Genomic DNA, 17,634 nt, shown 5'->3' with positions numbered 1-17,634 from the left:
GCTTGAGCTTTTGACATGGTGATCTCTCCGGAGTTAGGCAGAGATAACTGCCGTCTTGGAAAATCCATGCCAGCAGGCTTTGCTATAATAACAGAGCATCTTTAGGTTGTAATGTGAGTGAAAAAGAGTAAAGACCACGGTCTGCATTGTACTTCCACACTGAGTGATGGTGCATTCCTGCAGCACAGGACCTGAATGTGGAAGACTGGTGGCTTCCTGTACCACCATCCCTGAGCTGTGGTGGTTTATGGCTAGTTCTCTCTGCTTAGAGTTAGAACTCCTTCAGGGGATGCTGGTGATTGAAGAAAGACTGTATGTGCTCTCTCTGGCAGCTCTTCTCTACTTCAGGGAGAAGACCTGGGTGTCCCAAAGTTTTCTGTTTTTTCTATAGCAGGGGGGAAACATTGGCACCACAGAAAAGAGGAGCCTCACTCTGGTCCCTAGCATAAAAATAAGAGAGTACCTAGACCTTGAGTACCTTCCTAGCTCTAGAACCTGAACTAGTTAAATTGCTGATAATGACAATAGGACTTCAGTGCTAACCACCATCCGGAAAGAATTGTGCTGGTTCTGTCATTCCTTTGAAACAGGAAAGTCTACCTGTTCTACTGCCTGTTTGGGAAAGGCCTGAATAAACTGAGTGGTTTTCACAGTGTGATCAAAATTCCCTTGACTTGGGATCTGAGGAATAGATTCCAGGAGGCACCCTAGAGACAACAATTTCCTTACTCTCCTTGAATCCAGATACTTATGTTTCTATGCTCAGGTGCACTTTTTCTGTACAAAAATAACACCATAGTTATTGAAAAGTTTGACTGCTTTTGCATTTTAATGGGTGAGCTAGTTAACACTTTTCAAATTTGAAAGGAAAAGAAATCCTTTTCCAGAGGGCCTTTGTAAGTGCTAGCAGCATGCAGCTCTTTCTACAGAGATTAGAGGAGGAGCCTGTGCAGTGTAGAAGCCAACAGTAGCAAGCAAATAACTTGTATTTGTGCACCGAGATTTTTTTAGGTAGTTTTTACCTTATGTCACTGTTCTGGTATGGTTGCTATTAAACGTACATTATAAAGTAAGAGTAAATAGCATGTTCATGTTTATTGGTACAGAGTAGTTTGAACTGCTGGCATACTTACAGCCACCGTATGACCCACCAGTTTATGCAAGGAGATGGTGACTCACTGCAACCAAAATAAAAACTGTAACAATAAGATTTTTTTCTCTTGATCCATAATCATCGATGCAAAGATGCAACTTAGTAATAGCATGTAGCACTGTCTTAAGCAGATCTGTATGGTGTTGGTCAAATACATTTTGAAAACAACATGGCAAAGTTCCATGTTTGTTGCTTCCCATTTATTCTTAGGGAAATGTTCTACTTTAAAAGATGTAGGTTTTTTGATTGCCAATCCTGTCAGCCAAGTTCCGGGTGTTCACAAGAATAGGTGTCCCATTTTGGCTTTGCAGAGGAACCAGGTGAAGAACAGTCACAGTTTGTTTTTGCTCTGGTCAACAAGTACAAATCTGAATGCAGACATGGCTGAGACTCTATAGAACAAGGTGACACTGGAGTCGTATTCCTTGCTCTCAGCATGAGGCCACAAGGAAGAATAGTGTGAAAAAAGCCAGCAAACCTTTATATCCCTCAGTCCCAGATCAGTGTAACTTTGGCTCGATCCTTGTACCAGACCTCTAGATAGGCAAGGTCATGAGAGCACCCAAAGTTGAGCAGCAGGTTGGAATTGCGAAGTGACCCAAAGCAGAATTAAATGAGTGACCTGAGACTGCTCTTATCCTTCCCTAAGGGCTTGCCCCAGGCAGTGAATGGATTGGGTTGGTATTACCACAATTTTAGAAGAGACTACAGAAAAGCAGCTAAACACTGGTTAATTGCTGAAGAATTGGGAAATCCAGATGCATCATACAACCTTGGTGTCCTCTATTTAGATGGGATTTACCCTGGAGTACCTGGTAGAAATCAAGTGAGTAAATATTTAATAGTACTATTTCTTATATATGGGCCCAGTTTAGAAGTTTTTGCTTCATTCTTGAGACTGCTGTTGTTCACTCTGATTGATTTTGATACCTTTTATTACAAAGAAGAGTGCTACTGGGGAATTCAGTCAGATTGTTTAGAGAGAGATGTTACTCAAATATCTCAGTCATACTTAAATGCGTGGGTTTGTGTTCCTTTAATTTAGAAACAAAGCAGGTGCAGGTTTAGCTCCAGGGACTGCCTGTGCTTTCCTGCTTCCAGTGGCACTGGCCAGGATAGTGTGTATTCTCACATCATGTGATCATTCCAGTTTCTCTCAGTTTTAGATTGGAAAGGATCTAGGGAAAGGATGCTTTCCACAGTAGACGAAAGCAGCAGAACCTTGTCCCTGAACTTGTAATCAGCTCTGCTACGTTCACATAGGTTCTGTGAACCTCAGAACTGCAGTAAAACACCTTCAAGCCAGACTTCCATAGATAACTGTTTAACATAGTCCTGATAAATTGTGCTATTTTCATTTTCCTTTCTGTGACACAGTCAATTTACGTAACTTTGCATATGTCAATGAGAAAAGTTATTTTCCCCTTAGGAAGAGAGCTCTACCTAGGAATGGGAAATTCTACTTAGGAATAAGAATAGGAAGGGTGTGGTTTGGTTGTACTTCTTTTAATTAACTTTGCAGAAAATGCTCTGTGTAGGTAGTTCATGACCAACAGCACAAACATAGTGAGTTAGGCTGTAATAAATGCAAGCAGACGTCATGCTTGGAGCTAAAAGATGTTTCCAGTCTGGCCTTTGTGTTCTGAAATCTGGATATACTCCAGACAGCGAGTATTTCTGATGCCAGCAGCAGGAGTGCTTACCAACACATGCATTTGACAAACACATTTTTCTTCCCCGGGGACCAAAATACACATTTTGGAGCAGACTGATTATAACAGTGCACCTAAAACTGCCCAGGTTTCCTGGGAAAAGAAGTACTTTGTTATGGCTGTGATGGATACTGTCAAGTCCATGCTCAACCACAGAAAACATATATCAATGGTTAAAAATTTCATTAAATAAATTATTTCAGGCTGTGTGCTGCTTTGGTTTACATTACAGATTACTGTTTCTGAGTATAAAACATGGAGAGTCACACAGCCCTCCCATTTCTGCAGCCCTGGCCCTGTCTGCTCAGCCTGTGTTATCTTTTATAAGCCAGTTTTGGAGGCTTGAGTACTGCGGTTGTGCGCTGCTGGACATATTGAGCGTTGCCACTGCTCCCCAGCCTTCACTTGGGAATGGCCAGTGTAAAAGTCCCGTTCTGTGTCACTTCTCCAGGATTCCTTATTAATCTCCCTACTAGTGAATAACTAATTTTACTTTTGTCAGTGCATACAAGACTTGTATGCTACCAGATGTTAGTTACACTTTTAGACACTTTTCTATTTGACATGCAATTTACTATCAAAATTTATGTTTTTCAAAACCTTTTTCCAACCTAAATTATTAAAAAGTTAGAAGAAATTACTTCAGTTCACCTAAGTACATTAAAAGTAGTTAAACTGGCTCGCCCTTATTAGCCAATTGCCTCTTTTAATTCATTTGATGAGATGAGTCCCAGGAAACAAAACTCAAGAAACATCAATAATGCAGATTTGCTAATTGTGTCTTGTTTCCTCACAGACAGTTGCTGCACGCTATTTCTATAAAGCTGCCCAAGGAGGACACATAGAAGGGACGTTGCGATGTTCTCTGTACTACATCACAGGAAATATGGAAGACTTCCCTAGAGATCCAGAAAAAGCTGTAATGTAAGGAATGAAACCATTTGTTAAAGGAGAAGATATTTCTGGTGGGATTATTTTGATTATTCGTGATTTTTTTAAGTCTGAGGTCTGAATACCTTGTCCTTTGTGGTGCTTACCTCCTCGACAAAAGGTTCTTCTGCAGTAAAGTTTGATCCACATGAATATGTGTATTATTTAAATGACCAATAGATTTTGAGAGATGCTGAGTAGTTTTAGTGCTTTTTTTTCTGGAACAATTCAGAGGGGCTGTATCTAACAAAGCAAAGCTTGTCTGATTTTCAAGAAATACCAGGCTCCTGATGTGGTAGAACTGGTATTTTGTATGAAGAAAAAAAAGAGATAATTAGTTACAGCACAGATTAACTTATGTTTGTTTTCTTAAAAAAAAAAAAAAGGGCAATTTTGCTAAGAAAAAACATAGATGTCTCTGATATGCTCATGGAGATGAATGGACAAAATGTTCTCATTCAGTCAACAGTGACAAGACTGATGGAGCAATTACTGTGAAATCCCATAGTTTGCCTTATGGAAGAAGTCAGACAGTCAGAAGGTGACCCCATATCCTTTTGTGTCCTTTGAGTTGGTGTGAGTTGGGATAACATTACTGGAGCACAGCTCTTCATTTTTTACTGTTTGTTCTTTTCTACAGCTGGGCAAAACACATTGCAGAGAAGAACGGCTACTTAGGTCATGTCATCAGAAAAGCTCTCAATGCTTATCTAGAACTTTCGTGGTATGTTTGTTCTGTTCTCTTCAAGTTCATTTTCTATTTTTCACTTACTTCTTGGTATGATAAAATAATTAACATTGGGCCATCACCTCAAAAACCACAAAAAGCAGCAACACTGAGATCAGTAGCAAAACTCCCATTTACATAAGGGAAGGAGGAGTTGACCTAAAGCATAATTCAACAGTTCTGACAGAATCAAGTGAAAAAGAGGGAGTTTGCAGAGTGAAATGGTGCTGTATCTGCTGTCTGTGATTTTCAGCCCGTAGTACTGTAGCGTGTAATGTGCACTGGATTAGACAGAGGAATGCCTTTCACTTTTAATACTCCCTCTGTTCCAAAACCCATACTTTGCTTTCTCTCTTTTGTGCAATTCCATGTCATGAAAACTCAGGTTGGTTGATTAGATTTGTTCTTTTGTATATGGTTAATATTATCTTTTCTGTAAAGTATAATAGGAGGCTGCGATATCCAGTGAGCCAACCAAGTGGTTTCAAAATAGCCTCCAGGTTAATGCTCCATTTTTTCAGCGACCTGTAGGCAAAAGCATCAGATACTGTACATGCAGGCATCAGACTGCCATACGTGATTAAGACAATGGCTCGTTTTGTCCTGCAGCCTCCCCCTGCCTAGTACTTAATTAGTGCTTTGGGCTTAGATGATCTACAAGAAACTATGAGTGGACTGTTCTGGAATAACCCATTCCTAGGAGCTGTTTCTTTTTATTAGTTCATCACAGACGTTTCTCCTGAGACTTGACCTCACTTTTCAACACAGAAAAACTCTAAGTTAATATTTTTGTGGCATGTTTTAATGTACAATCCTGTGACTCTACCCAGCTCACTCTGCTTACAGTCACATGGAAGTCCTGCGCATGTGACAGGTAGAGCATTAAGATCCCAGAGGGTCTGGTTTCAACAGCTAGGAGGAAATATCTGCTGGAGCCCCACTTGAGATGCCAGTGACTGGGAGTGTATGGGTAGTTACTTATAAATACTGGTCCTAGTCAGCTCTGGTTTTAGGAGTATGTTCGTGTTGAAATCTTTGCTTCTGAATATTTCTTCCTGTATTGTGCACAGATGTGAATTGTTACACTGCCAAACAGACCAAATAATACATGTTCCTCACTTGTTGGTGTTAGCAGCCACATGTTCTACACATCTGTTAGTCCTTGTAGTTAGATCTACAGAAACTGATTTAAAGGCCTTAAATGTAGTTTCCTTTGAGACTTAAGGATCAGAAGAAAAAACTTCCCAGCTTAGGTATCCTGAGTTTCTTCTGTGGTGGTGCCAGGTCTCCATTGTCCCAGATGTTTTTACAGGGCAAGTACAAGGAAGAATTTCTGTTCTTGCAGAAGCAGTTGGGAAACACCAGCTAATTCTGTAAGGGCAACTACTTTCACATTTTCATTTAAAGTTTCTTTGCTTAAGCACCTACTCTTGAAGTTAAATGCATATTTAACCATATTTACTTCCAGTTAAACAAACCATTGGACCCTGAAACTTGCAATGGTTTTAGCTTTGTGTTGTGGAGAAAATCACTGGAAACATGACCCTTTCATAGGAAGCTTTTGTAGGAAAAAAGTTCACCAAGTTTTTTTTTTTTAATTTTGTAATTTTAAAACCAAACATGATTTTAAAGACTTCCTCTTAATTTTGCTTGCTTAGTCTTTGTAATATTGAGTGGATGAGTGACAAAGAACATGAAGGAGATGCTCTCCTCTGGAATCACAAGTAGTGCTGTACCACTGTACTGCAATACTGAACTGCTATACTGCAAATGTAAAGTTAGCTTTTATTACTTGCTTTACCGTCAGTGAGGTGCCTAGAGCCCATAGAGGGACTGAGACTGTATTTTATTCACACATTCAAATATAATGAGAGACAATTCCTGCTCCAAAGAGCCCATAGTCTAAAAAGACAAGGCAAGTCGTAGAAATAACAGTATAAAGCATACCAAAGAAGAACTCAGAGGAATGATTGACAGATATATACACAGCTAAGTTAATTACAGATTGTTTTTTAAGTGGAGAAGGTAAGAGTCTTTTAAGAATGTTTTATCTGAAACATTTAAATAGATAATTGAGCTTAATAACAATTCAACTTTATCATCAGTCTTGCGCTTGGAGTAAAGGCACACTGGAGACAATCTAGCTTCAACCTAAGAGAGAAGAAAACACTAAATTCTTGAGCTTCACTATGGCTTGTTACACCAAGCATTGCCAGTAGGTGTAGCTGTTGCATGGGTTTGCCAGCTTTTAAACCTTTGCCAAAATTGTGCTCTTAGGTGATTTTTATCAACTTATTTAGTTGGGGTTTTCTTTAACTATATCAAAAGGCATGTTATTTTTGTTAGGTTTTTCACTAATTTATTTTATCAAACGTTAGGCATGAAGCTCTGCTGCATTACGTTCTAGCAGCTGAAACTGGGATTGAAGTGTCACAGTCAAATTTAGCACACATCTGTGAAGAAAGACCAGTAAGTAAAAGTATTCACAACTCATTATCCTGAAAGGAACACTTGTTAATAATGCTGTGATCCTAATCTCTCATCTGCGATATGAATGGATCTATTGTTTTCTTTCCAGGACCTAGCAAGGAAATACCTAGCAACTGATTGTGTTTGGAGATACTACAATTTCTCTGTTTCTCAAGTCAATGCACCCTCATTTGGTATGCTTAAGGAATTATTTTTCAATTTTAATTTTACCTTTTTTTTTTAATTTCAAAGACTATGTTTGTTATAACTTCCATGGGAGTGAGCAAGTTAAGGGAAGAGTAATCACTGCTTATCATACGTTTCCTTTTCAGTGTTTTGATAGGAATATCAGGAGGAAAAAAAGTACTTTAAGTGTTGTATTTCAGCACAGCTTTTCTGAGAATTTCCTTTTTATGGCATAACATGGATGAAATTTGTATAAAACAAAATAAAAAAGCTAAGCTCTGAAAAGGGGCTAGATATGTAGGAGCCTGTGCAATTGACTCAAGGTTTAAGGGAAAAAAATAGCAGTAGACTTTAGGAGCTCATGCTGTTTAGTTTATCAAAGAGAAAACCCAAAAGCAAATATAATTCCATATCATAACTGAGTCATGAGAAACTAATGAAGGTTAAAGAGTCCTTGTCTAATTTATTATGAGTTTTTCTATTAGGGTACAGAGTTTATCAACATTGGCGCAGCTTATCTTGCGGAACTAAAGGATTCTCTGTTTAAAAAAAAAAAAAAAAGCCTTTCTGGAACAGAAGGTTTATTTACATACAGGTTACATTCCTCCAGCCTTAAATTTTACTACATCTTTATGGGTAAATGGCTTTAGTGACTAAGTCATTTTGGTGCCTTTGAAAAAGTTATTCAGTATTTTAAAACATTGATCTGATTGTCTCACAAGAAGGTTTAAGTGCTTTGTAATAAGCACGTGGAAAAGTGGAGTGTAAAAATAATTCAAGCTATTCATTTAAATACACAGTTTCCAGCATGGAAACTGGATACCACATTGATACAGCCTGAAGCCGCAGGAGCTGACAAACCCTGTTAGCTTTCACAGGGAGTTTGTAGATGCCTTAGCAAGGCGCAGTTTGGATGACCCTTTGGCAGATCCACTGGTACAATCTTATATTAGAGAAGATTCTGAAGGTCAGACTCATGGGGTGAGACTGTAATTCCATTCAAGTAAAGGAGAGACTTGCTGGCTTCAACAGGGGAAGGATTTTATTACTTTATCTCTTCCTCACATGAATAACATGAGGGGGCTTTTGTCTCAGATCCTTCTCTGCAGCAGTGGAGGATCAAATCCCCAGTGTAGGGCCTGGGGCGGAGAGTCTAACCCTGGCAGCAGAGATTCCCAGGGCTACTTTATCAATGCGACACAGGGTGACCTCAGTGCCACTGCTTATTATGGGAGTGCTCTCTGGGCCAAGGCTGGAATGACACAGTTGGTAGGGTTGAGGGGAACTCTCTTCTTGATGATTCACTACAGAGTTCATGGCCTTTCACTCTGCATCTGTGCCAGCCTGTCCATGTAGTCTTTCTGTTGGGTCAGTGACTTGCTTCCTGGAAGAGCTCTGCTACAGTCCACTGTAAAAACAGGTGGAATTTCTAGGTGGCTGTCGTAGATGCACAAGGCAAGGTGTAGAAATGTTTCAAACCATTTGGGGAAAACTTAGATAAGTGTAGACATGGTCATGGGAGTTTTTAAAATCTTTAGCGTAGATTAGTGCGATGTTACGCTTATTTGTGTCTGGGTCAATGGCCACTCTGTTGACGCATTTCATTACTGTGCAATATCACAGAAAGATATTTGTAAAGTATTTGCTGGGCTTTGCTTTCTTCTAGACCAGGAAAATTCTACACCTGTTGTTGTCCTGGGTTGGGTTGGATTTGAAACTAATTAATTATCATGAGCAAAGTTCTGTAAGTTTGGGGATGGGTTCTGTACCGTAGTGACAGGTACAGAACAAGCACTTAGACAGCATGTTTTTAAGGCTTATCAAGTTAGTAGGGATAACCTGAATAATAAGGCTACAGGCTGCCCAAAGACAGATTCAGCAAGTGAAGAAGGAAAACAGTATTAAAGTTGCTAAGTCTTAGTTTTTGTAAAAGTAGCAATATCATTCACTAAATTCATTAAAGAGAAACCATGAGAAATTTCAGCCAGTATAAATATTTTCAATAGTCAGTCTGATGTAAGGTAGCCAAAGAGACAACCAGAGACAGGGTAGCTTTTTTTTTTTTTTTTTTTTTTTTTTTTAAGATGCTGCTTTAAATAGAATTACTATTAACTTCCCCATCATAGTAATAGTTGGTTAATTCTATCTCTACATGTACTCTAAATGATCTGCTTCTGGTGTCTTCCACAGCTTATTTGAAGATGGGTGATTTCTACTACTATGGTTACCAGAACCACTCTAAAGACCTTGAGCTCTCAATGCGGATGTACGCACAAGCTGCGTTAGAGGGAGATTCACAGGTGGGTCTGCAGTTGTAATGTGTTTATAAAAAAAAAAATCAAAGTTTAGAACAAGAATCCTCATTCACATGAGACTGGTTATTCTGCTTGGCTACTTCTGCACTGAAGAGACCTGCTAGAATAAGTTATAATTATTTCAAAATACCTTGTGAGTAGGTAGGTGCTGTTTCATGGTAATAGACGGTAAACCTAGCATAGATGGACAGTCCTAGAGTTAGGCTGTTTTGAAAGATAAAGGTGAATGGCCTAATCCGGTGCTACCCTACCTTGACACAATTTAATCTGTTATGACTTTGGTATTTTTGCTCCTACAAGGGGAAGAATTAACAGACTGCTGAGTTTTATTCCAGTCCTGCCCCCTGCTATTTTAGGAAATAAGACAACCGGTCCGGTTCCCTTAGTATATTCGGTGAATCCTAGGGTGAATTTTGTTCACTCCACCAACAAAAGCTTAATCTTAAAATGTTTTATAATGAAAAGATACACCATGTCACACTACCAAAGACATGGAATGTTTCAACACTGAGTGTCCTGCCCTCAGACCCTCCTGAAGTGTCCTGGGTGCAATATTCTGTTCTCCCTGTCCCTATGACAATGTCCCCAGACAGTATCTTGTCTGTGAATTTATTAAGGGTAGCATAGTTGGGTTCTGTTTGGAGGATACTGGGACAAAACGTTACTGCTAAACTAGCAAAGGTAAGAAGAGAGGCATAAACAGTTCTTTAAAGTATGAAAGCCTAACTGATGGAGAATCCCGTAATACATCTCCTGTGTGTTCATCTTCGTGCTTCTGAAAAGACATAGGGTTGCCTAAGACTTGTCAAAACTCTAAGATTAAGGATTTAAATTGTGTGGAGCAAATTTCTGCTCTCAGTTTCACTATTCAGATTGCTATGGATTTACAGAGCTAGGTGGAGGGGAATTTAACAGTAACAGAACAGGAATCCATTTCTGCTTTCAGTCTAAATTTCCCTAGTAGATAAAAGATTACAGTATGATATGTGGCTATGTTTAAAGAGCAAATAAAAAATGAGAAAGCTCAGATCTTTTTCCAAACGAGTGTCACAACAAATGAACACTGATTCAGTATTTAGCTGGGTATATGGTTAGGAGAGAAGGCTCTTGTAATTACTCAAGCAAGATCACATTATACTAAATGAATTTATAGAAGACCGTTATAATTATTTAGATACTTAATGCTTATATTAGACTTTAAATATACATGTGAAAATTTAATGGTTAAAAAGCGTGTATACTTTTTTTATTGTTAGGGTTTCTTTAATTTGGCCCTTGTCATAGAAGAGGGCAATTCCATACCTTCCTACATCCTGGATCACTTGGAAATTGATCGGGCATTGCATTCTAGTAATACTTCACTTCTTCAGGAACTTTATTACAGGTGAGTTTTTTTTCCCCCTAATCAGCATCTTCTGTTTTTCCATGTGAGTAGCATTTACTTGGGAGAATAGCAACTCCTGTAATTATTAACTTTGGTCACTTGTATGATTTAAGGCAGGTTAAGCTCAACATGCTTGAAATGCTTAAACTGCCTAAATATATTTCAGTTTATGCCTGTTTTAGAGATGTGATTGTATGTGGTTACCTGAAACAGCAGGGACTAGATTTAATGATCCAGGAGATATTTTCCAATTCTGTGTATTTAAGTTCCTAAGTTAGGCACTGACAATTTGTATACTGTCCAAAACAATCTTTTCATGATAAATATAGCATAATTTTAATGTGGAATTTAAAAGTATGTGATAGCAGTCCTTCCTATTTATTCTGCAAAAAAGTTCCAGCCTGTTTCTGCTCGCACTGTGCCCCAGAACATCCTGGCACAGAACATTAGATATGTGAGAAGGTTACAGGTCTGCTCTCTGAACTGCCTGTGCCAGCACTGTTCATGCACAAACCACCTAGAGACCTCTGGTTCTGGTACAGAACTTAGGTTTCCTTTACCTGGGTAAAGCAACGTGTTGAAAAGCACAGTGGGAATGGCAAGCTTACACGATATTTGGTGGATTTGTAGATTTGCCTTTCAGATATTTAAAGGAGGAGTTGACGGTTAATACATGAGGCTGTGAACCAAGAATGAGTGGTTTATGTTCTGGTTTTCTACTGAGTGTTGTGTGACCCAAAGAAGTGGAGATATCATCAACGTTAAAACCTCATTTGTCAATTCACCAACAATCCACTGAAACTGTTCTTCACTGCAGCTAGCCTGAACTTGTTCCCTAAATTACCTCCACTCCACATGAAATTACCAGCCAGATAAATAGGGCTTCTGGACCAGCTGCTCCATCTGGGGTTGTAAGCTTGAGTCTGAATTCTGCCTTCACTTGGGCTGAATCCATCTGCTTTGCAGTGAGAATAACTCCAGAGCACTGCAGGGGTTTCCTATCATCATACACGTTTGTCCAGAAGGGCACAGACTTTTATACCCACCCACCTCCCTCCTCAGCTTGGTAGAAAAGAGTCAATTGTAGTTTAAAATAGGTGCCTGCGATTTAGCTGTCTAAACTCCCCTAGCTGGTGCAGTCCTGACTGATGGAACTGAGAAGCAACTCGGCTCACCCCACAACAGATACCTTGTAGCTAGTCAGCTAAATCGCTCTTTAAGCTCTGACTACATCATGTAGTACTTCATTGACTCTGAAGTGGGTCTAGGCACCAGTCTCCTGCATAGGCAAGCAGATTTTGGATGTCTAATCTGGAATCAAGTCCTGCTGCTGTTGGTTCTCATTAGTTAGAACAAAGTATCTTGGGTACGACGCTGTACTGTGACTGCTTGGCAAGGGTAGCCTGGATGCTTAGACCCATTGTTGGCTAATAAGAAAATAAAAATATACTCCTAGGGTAAGGTACTCTGTGTTTAATGAGGTTAATCTGGTATTTCTATGAATTTTTACTTCACCATCCATGAGATAGTGATGATACTATCTGCTTATTTTCTGGGTTACTGAGGTTTGCTGCAAACACACTTGAGATTTCCAGATGACAGATGCCACAAAATTGTAGAGCAGGACTAATTAGTTGTTTTGATCTTCTTGTTGTAGGTGCTGGAATAATAGTAACCAAGAATCAATTAGTCCATGCTCATTAGCATTGCTTTATTTTTACATGAGAGTTTTCTGGAACAATATTTTACAGTCTACTCTGGTATGTATTGCTCCTTTGGTACATGCACAGTTCATTGGGAGCACTACCTTGGCTTTACACTGCTCTAATATATGCTTCTAAACTTACTGTCACAGATCTACTTCATGGGAACCTTTCTTTTATCGATTCTGGTTGCATTCACGGTGCAGTATTTTCAGTCTTTATCTGGTAAGTATTTCTCGTGGTAAAACTGAAGAGGAGTGATCTTTTTATTTCAGTAAGAACTTCAAAATTAAAAGCAGGATTTGGAAGAGCTGCTTTTGAACAGCAACAACTTTGACACACAAGTCATTTTTGATCATTTGAAAGGGGTGGACGAAGCGAGATGTAGGTTTAAACCTATTGGTTTCTGGAGAATTTCCTTTGATAAAGGAGATTCGTAACAAAAACGTTAACTGCAGTAGATTATGACTGGAAATAAGATAGTCTTTCCCTTGTCTCAACATGCAGTATTGTTAATTATATGGCTTTGATTTCATATGTTGTCTCTGCAATATGTGATGAAACTGTGTTCCATTTCATATGACTGGATCTGTTCAGATACAAGGTAGGAGAAAAAGTGAGGTTCGGAGAGCTGGTACATTTGAGTAACTTAGAAGGAGGCAGTTCAGCCTCTTCAGACCAGTAGCAAAATCAGTAAATGCGTTCAATCAGCACTTCAGCAATTCAATCAGCACAGGACTCCTCATGTCCTAAACCAGAAGGGTTTGCTATATTTTCTCTGTTCTGATGGGACAGAGAATATTAAGGGACAGAAAACCAAATGCCAGACTTCAGTCTTTTAAAATTCCCATTATTTTCTCACTGTATTGAAAGAGAGATCAGAGGCAGAACCACTTTGCTCAAGAAAGAGGGAAAAACCCCTACCATCAGATGCAAAAATAATGAGTCATCATTTAAAAAGCATCACCAGCTTCAACCGTTTCACTTTAAACTGCAAGACAGGATCTTGATCAGAAAGTTGTAGAACGGATATTACCAGTTATGAAAAGAATTTCTTCCACTAAATACATTTTATTATGTTGTGGTTTAACCCCAGTAGGCAGCTTAAGCCTGTATCAGAAAACGCTGTTTTCTGACATACTTCTGTAATAAGATACAGAAAAAAAATTACTTTCCACATTGACAACCCACACTATAGGGAATAGTGTTTAAAAATATGAAAAGATTATTAGAATTTTATAATTCTTAGACAGCATTTAAGACATGTAGCTGTGCATAATATGCTGACTGTGGAAAGAATTCTGAAATCCTGCTTTCCTTTCTTGCTAGCTATAATTGATGTAACTTGGGAATCATACTACATATGTGTAAAGTTACAGATATTCTTCTTTTGATATTTCATAACCTTTGAGTATTATCTTTATATTGTGATTTTATATCCACATAATATTTAAATATTGATGAATAGACTTACTAGGCACAGTGGGGTCTTTTTTTAATAATTTCTTTTGATGTTTTTCCAAAGCCCATCATTCTCTGGGAACAAGATCAGAACCATCGTCAGATGAACCTTCTTCCTCAGGCCATACCAACGAGGATGCTACCAGACTAGTACAGCAAGATGAATCTTCTTTTTCAAACAATTTAGCACAGCAGGATTCAAACCCTCAGAATCCTCTTGTTACGAGCTGAAGTGCAGTTTTCTTCAGGTTGACGTTCCACCGGGAAGAAGAGATATGAACAACTACAAAGCTAAGAACTGGCAACCAGCCCTAGTAGTGGCATTAATAATGCAGTCCAACAGCCAAAATCGTAGGGGAATTCACTGATTAATTTCTCTACTATAGAGAAAAAACATCTCTACAATTTATTTAACACTCCAAACAGATAAATCAGATTATCTCACTCTACCCAACACAAGATCATACTGTATTTCATTGAAGGACTGGAGGAGAACATGCAGGGTCTTTGCCTCATTGAAGAATGAGCAAACCTCCCACTGGTTTTGATGAAGAAGAAATTTTACTTGCATACCTAATGTCTTATTAAATTGTCTTTACTGCATTTCAGCTTATTTTATTGGTGAAGTTACCAGAGTTTTCTGAGTTGGTAGCATGGAAGCAATACAAACGTGAAACCCAGTCACCAACAGTTTCCAGGTTCCATGGCACACCTGCCAGGACTTCAGTACACGCAGTGATAGCAATTACTTTTTTGGCATTTTATATTCCATCCTAACTCTTCGATGTGAAGAGTGGTTTGGGAAAAAAAAACACACCAGGAAGATTTGCAATATGATCATAACATAGCAGTTCTGCTGACTAACCCTCGAAACATCAACGTGTCAGCAGTTCCCTGGGAGACACAACAGTTAATTTTTCCTGCTCTGCCAAAGAAAGTCTATTTTCTTATTCATTAGGGAAGATAAGTGTGAACAGGTAACACAAAGTAAATGAACAACTTATTTTTTGATTCTTAGATAGATAACATTGGAAAGGATTCATTTCATGTTCTGCAGTAACTCTTAAAGACACCTGTTTTAATGACAGTTTATTTGGTAAATGTTAGATGGGATATATGGATAAGTGTGGCGTGCAAATGCCTTCTGTCTGATTTAAAGCTGTCAGGTAAGGAAGTGGCTGTAGGAAAGGTCTGACCTTTAAAGCAGGTGTGCATGCACCTCTGCAAATTGTGTAGATCACAGGCTATAATTTGCATCAATCTATGCATTATTGAGGGTTAAATCCACTCTCCTTGCACTACATTATCTACTCCTGTAAATAAAAATATTTTTCTAATTCAGCCTGTATATGAAGGATTTTTTTTTTAAAGCACCTGTCAGATTAAAGTCTCTCTTAACAATAACAAATTGCTGTTGCAAAGTCTCAATACCATTATTTAGGTGTCTGTTTTCTTAGCTTCAGATGGGACAATCGACCTTGCTGTATTCCTCAAAGAAAGCAATTCTCACAGAGCAGACCTGGAAGAGTTTTGGTTTTGTTTTTCAGTCAAGATGTGGAATTTTTCAGTATGAAATTAATTAATTCAAAGGAGGAAAAAAAAAAAACCAAAAAAACCTTCAAGAGAGATTAATATGCATATATAAATGTAGGTATACACGTATCATGAGGGTATATTTCTCTTGCAGAAAACTGAAAATTCAAAAGTGTTTGGAGTTGTTACTTTGAGACAGCAGTTCCATTGAGTAAGCTGGGGGGGAATCCAGCTATTGAAGCTTCACACACACACACACACACAAGCTTATATATGTGGAGAATTGTGTTGCACATTACAATTTTTTAATTTAATTTCAGCAAGGACAGTCCAAACAGTACTGTTTGTTCTTAGTGCAGTTGGATATAGAGGCCATGTAACACATTTTGTTGTGCTTTTTACGCATAAGTTGGTGTGCCTGTCTACGAAGTATTTTGCAGTGTTTGTTAAAAAGGATCTTCACTTCTACATCCTAAGCAGTTGTTGGCTTGCTGAGGCTGTATGCTGTGCTGCTGGCATCCATTGCAAATGGATCAGCAGCATTATTTGGGTTGCAAAACCTTGTGCAACTAACTTTGGTTGCATCAAACTCCTTAACGCAACTACATGGATATTTTAAGACTCTTCTCACCTTTACATTTCTCACTTAATAAAAGAAAACAGGATGCATTTGAAAGTTGGCAGGGTCAGCTGGTAAGCCCAGAGGTCTTGCAGAAAGCATAGCCTTTGAAGACGAGTAGACAGTTTTCACAACACAGGCATGCCATTAGGCACAAAATGGCAGACAGCGTGGTCACAAAACCCCCTAACTGTTGGGGTACACGTACAGCAAATCTTGCTTGTAGTAAGCTACACATGCAAGATGGATTTTACTACATATGTCCTATCTATGTAAGTGACAGTCTCTACACAGGGAGTGCTGCTATTGTTGAAGCCCGTCAAAAAACATTAATCTCGGGGAAGTTTGGTGGTGGTGGCCTGGTTGTAACCCATATGTTGAAATCTTGTGGTTCTTAGAGCAGCACTGGTTTGGGTTATGTAGCTATGGGTCAGAGTTAAGCGTTAGCAGTCAGGCTGACTGACTTTTCCTCTCCAAAAGTAAGCTCATGTTCAACTTTAGTTATTAACTTATTTGAGGAGGTTTGCCAGAAATGTGATTTCACATCTGTATTCCAGAAGACAATTGCTGAAGCTGGAATATATTTCTTGATGCCAGCAGTTCATAGGTCTTTGTTTATTGTTATCTATTACATCAGACGTTCCACTGAATAATACAGTATGTTAAGATAAGCAACTCTTCATAATAAACTGGCAATGTTTAAAGGCTGAAATAATAATAGTTACATTATTATCCGTCACGTCTTATAAGATCTAGGAGACTATTATTTGACAACCTGGAGAATCAAACAATTCCCAGGGAGAGGCTGGTAAGTTAAGGCAGCTGCATAATTCCACTACATCCACAAAAAAAAAAAATCACACCTGCACCCCACAAACAGAAAAAGAAGTGGGCATCCTTATGTGGGTGATTTTGTGACCAGTGCATGATGCTGTTTCCCAGTCCATGCAGTGATGAACATTACATCCCAATATACAGGCATGAGTGTGTGCTTAAAGTTTATATTAATACATGTTGAAAAGTCACACCTTGCAATAGAAATTTATTCCGTGATTAAAAAAAAAAAAAAGAGGCCAATTCATGGAAATTAGTACACTGATTATGATTATATATATGATTATAAGTATATCCCCTATTGGGACTTTTGTATTCCCATTTGAGCTACAGGGAAACCGTAGACGGTCTTTCCAAGCACGTGGGAAACACGGATTATCTGTGAAGATATTTGTTTTATAGCAGACTCCTGTCTGTGTAAGCTGTCCTCATTGACTAATGGACTATGGTATTTAACACTGGCTGTTGACCCTTATCCTGGATGAAATGCAGCACAAAGGTACAAAACAGGTTGAATTAGCTTCAGCCGAGGAATTTCACCCACACACCCTTTCCTTCCTTCCATAAACACATGAACTGCATTAAGAGGCTGGGGCATCGAGAAAGAA

The 17,634-nt window shown here is 38.7% G+C and overlaps 1 protein-coding gene across 2 annotated transcripts in view; it reads left to right on the top strand.

Moving 5' to 3' along the window:
* SEL1L3 (SEL1L family member 3) overlaps positions 1–16,017 on the top strand; it is a 41,669-nt gene extending 25,652 nt beyond the window's left edge. The window contains exons 15-24 of one of the 2 annotated variants that reach the window (XM_064449246.1): positions 1,803–1,979; positions 3,662–3,789; positions 4,436–4,519; positions 6,901–6,991; positions 7,101–7,185; positions 9,368–9,477; positions 10,749–10,876; positions 12,534–12,636; positions 12,732–12,804; positions 14,105–16,017. In XM_064449246.1, the coding sequence (XP_064305316.1) occupies positions 1,803–1,979; positions 3,662–3,789; positions 4,436–4,519; positions 6,901–6,991; positions 7,101–7,185; positions 9,368–9,477; positions 10,749–10,876; positions 12,534–12,636; positions 12,732–12,804; positions 14,105–14,271 (1,146 nt within the window). In that variant the 3' untranslated portion in view covers positions 14,272–16,017. The remainder of the gene's footprint in view (positions 1–1,802; positions 1,980–3,661; positions 3,790–4,435; positions 4,520–6,900; positions 6,992–7,100; positions 7,186–9,367; positions 9,478–10,748; positions 10,877–12,533; positions 12,637–12,731; positions 12,805–14,104) is intronic. The other variant, XM_064449248.1, reaches the window with a different exon arrangement.
* Positions 16,018–17,634: the final 1,617 nt, after the last annotated feature.

Source organism: Phalacrocorax carbo, chromosome 4, assembly GCF_963921805.1.
Source record: "Phalacrocorax carbo chromosome 4, bPhaCar2.1, whole genome shotgun sequence".
Lineage (NCBI taxonomy): Eukaryota > Metazoa > Chordata > Aves > Suliformes > Phalacrocoracidae > Phalacrocorax > Phalacrocorax carbo.
The sequence above is the reverse complement of the archived record's forward strand: the minus strand, read 5'-3'. Positions and strand labels throughout refer to the sequence as shown.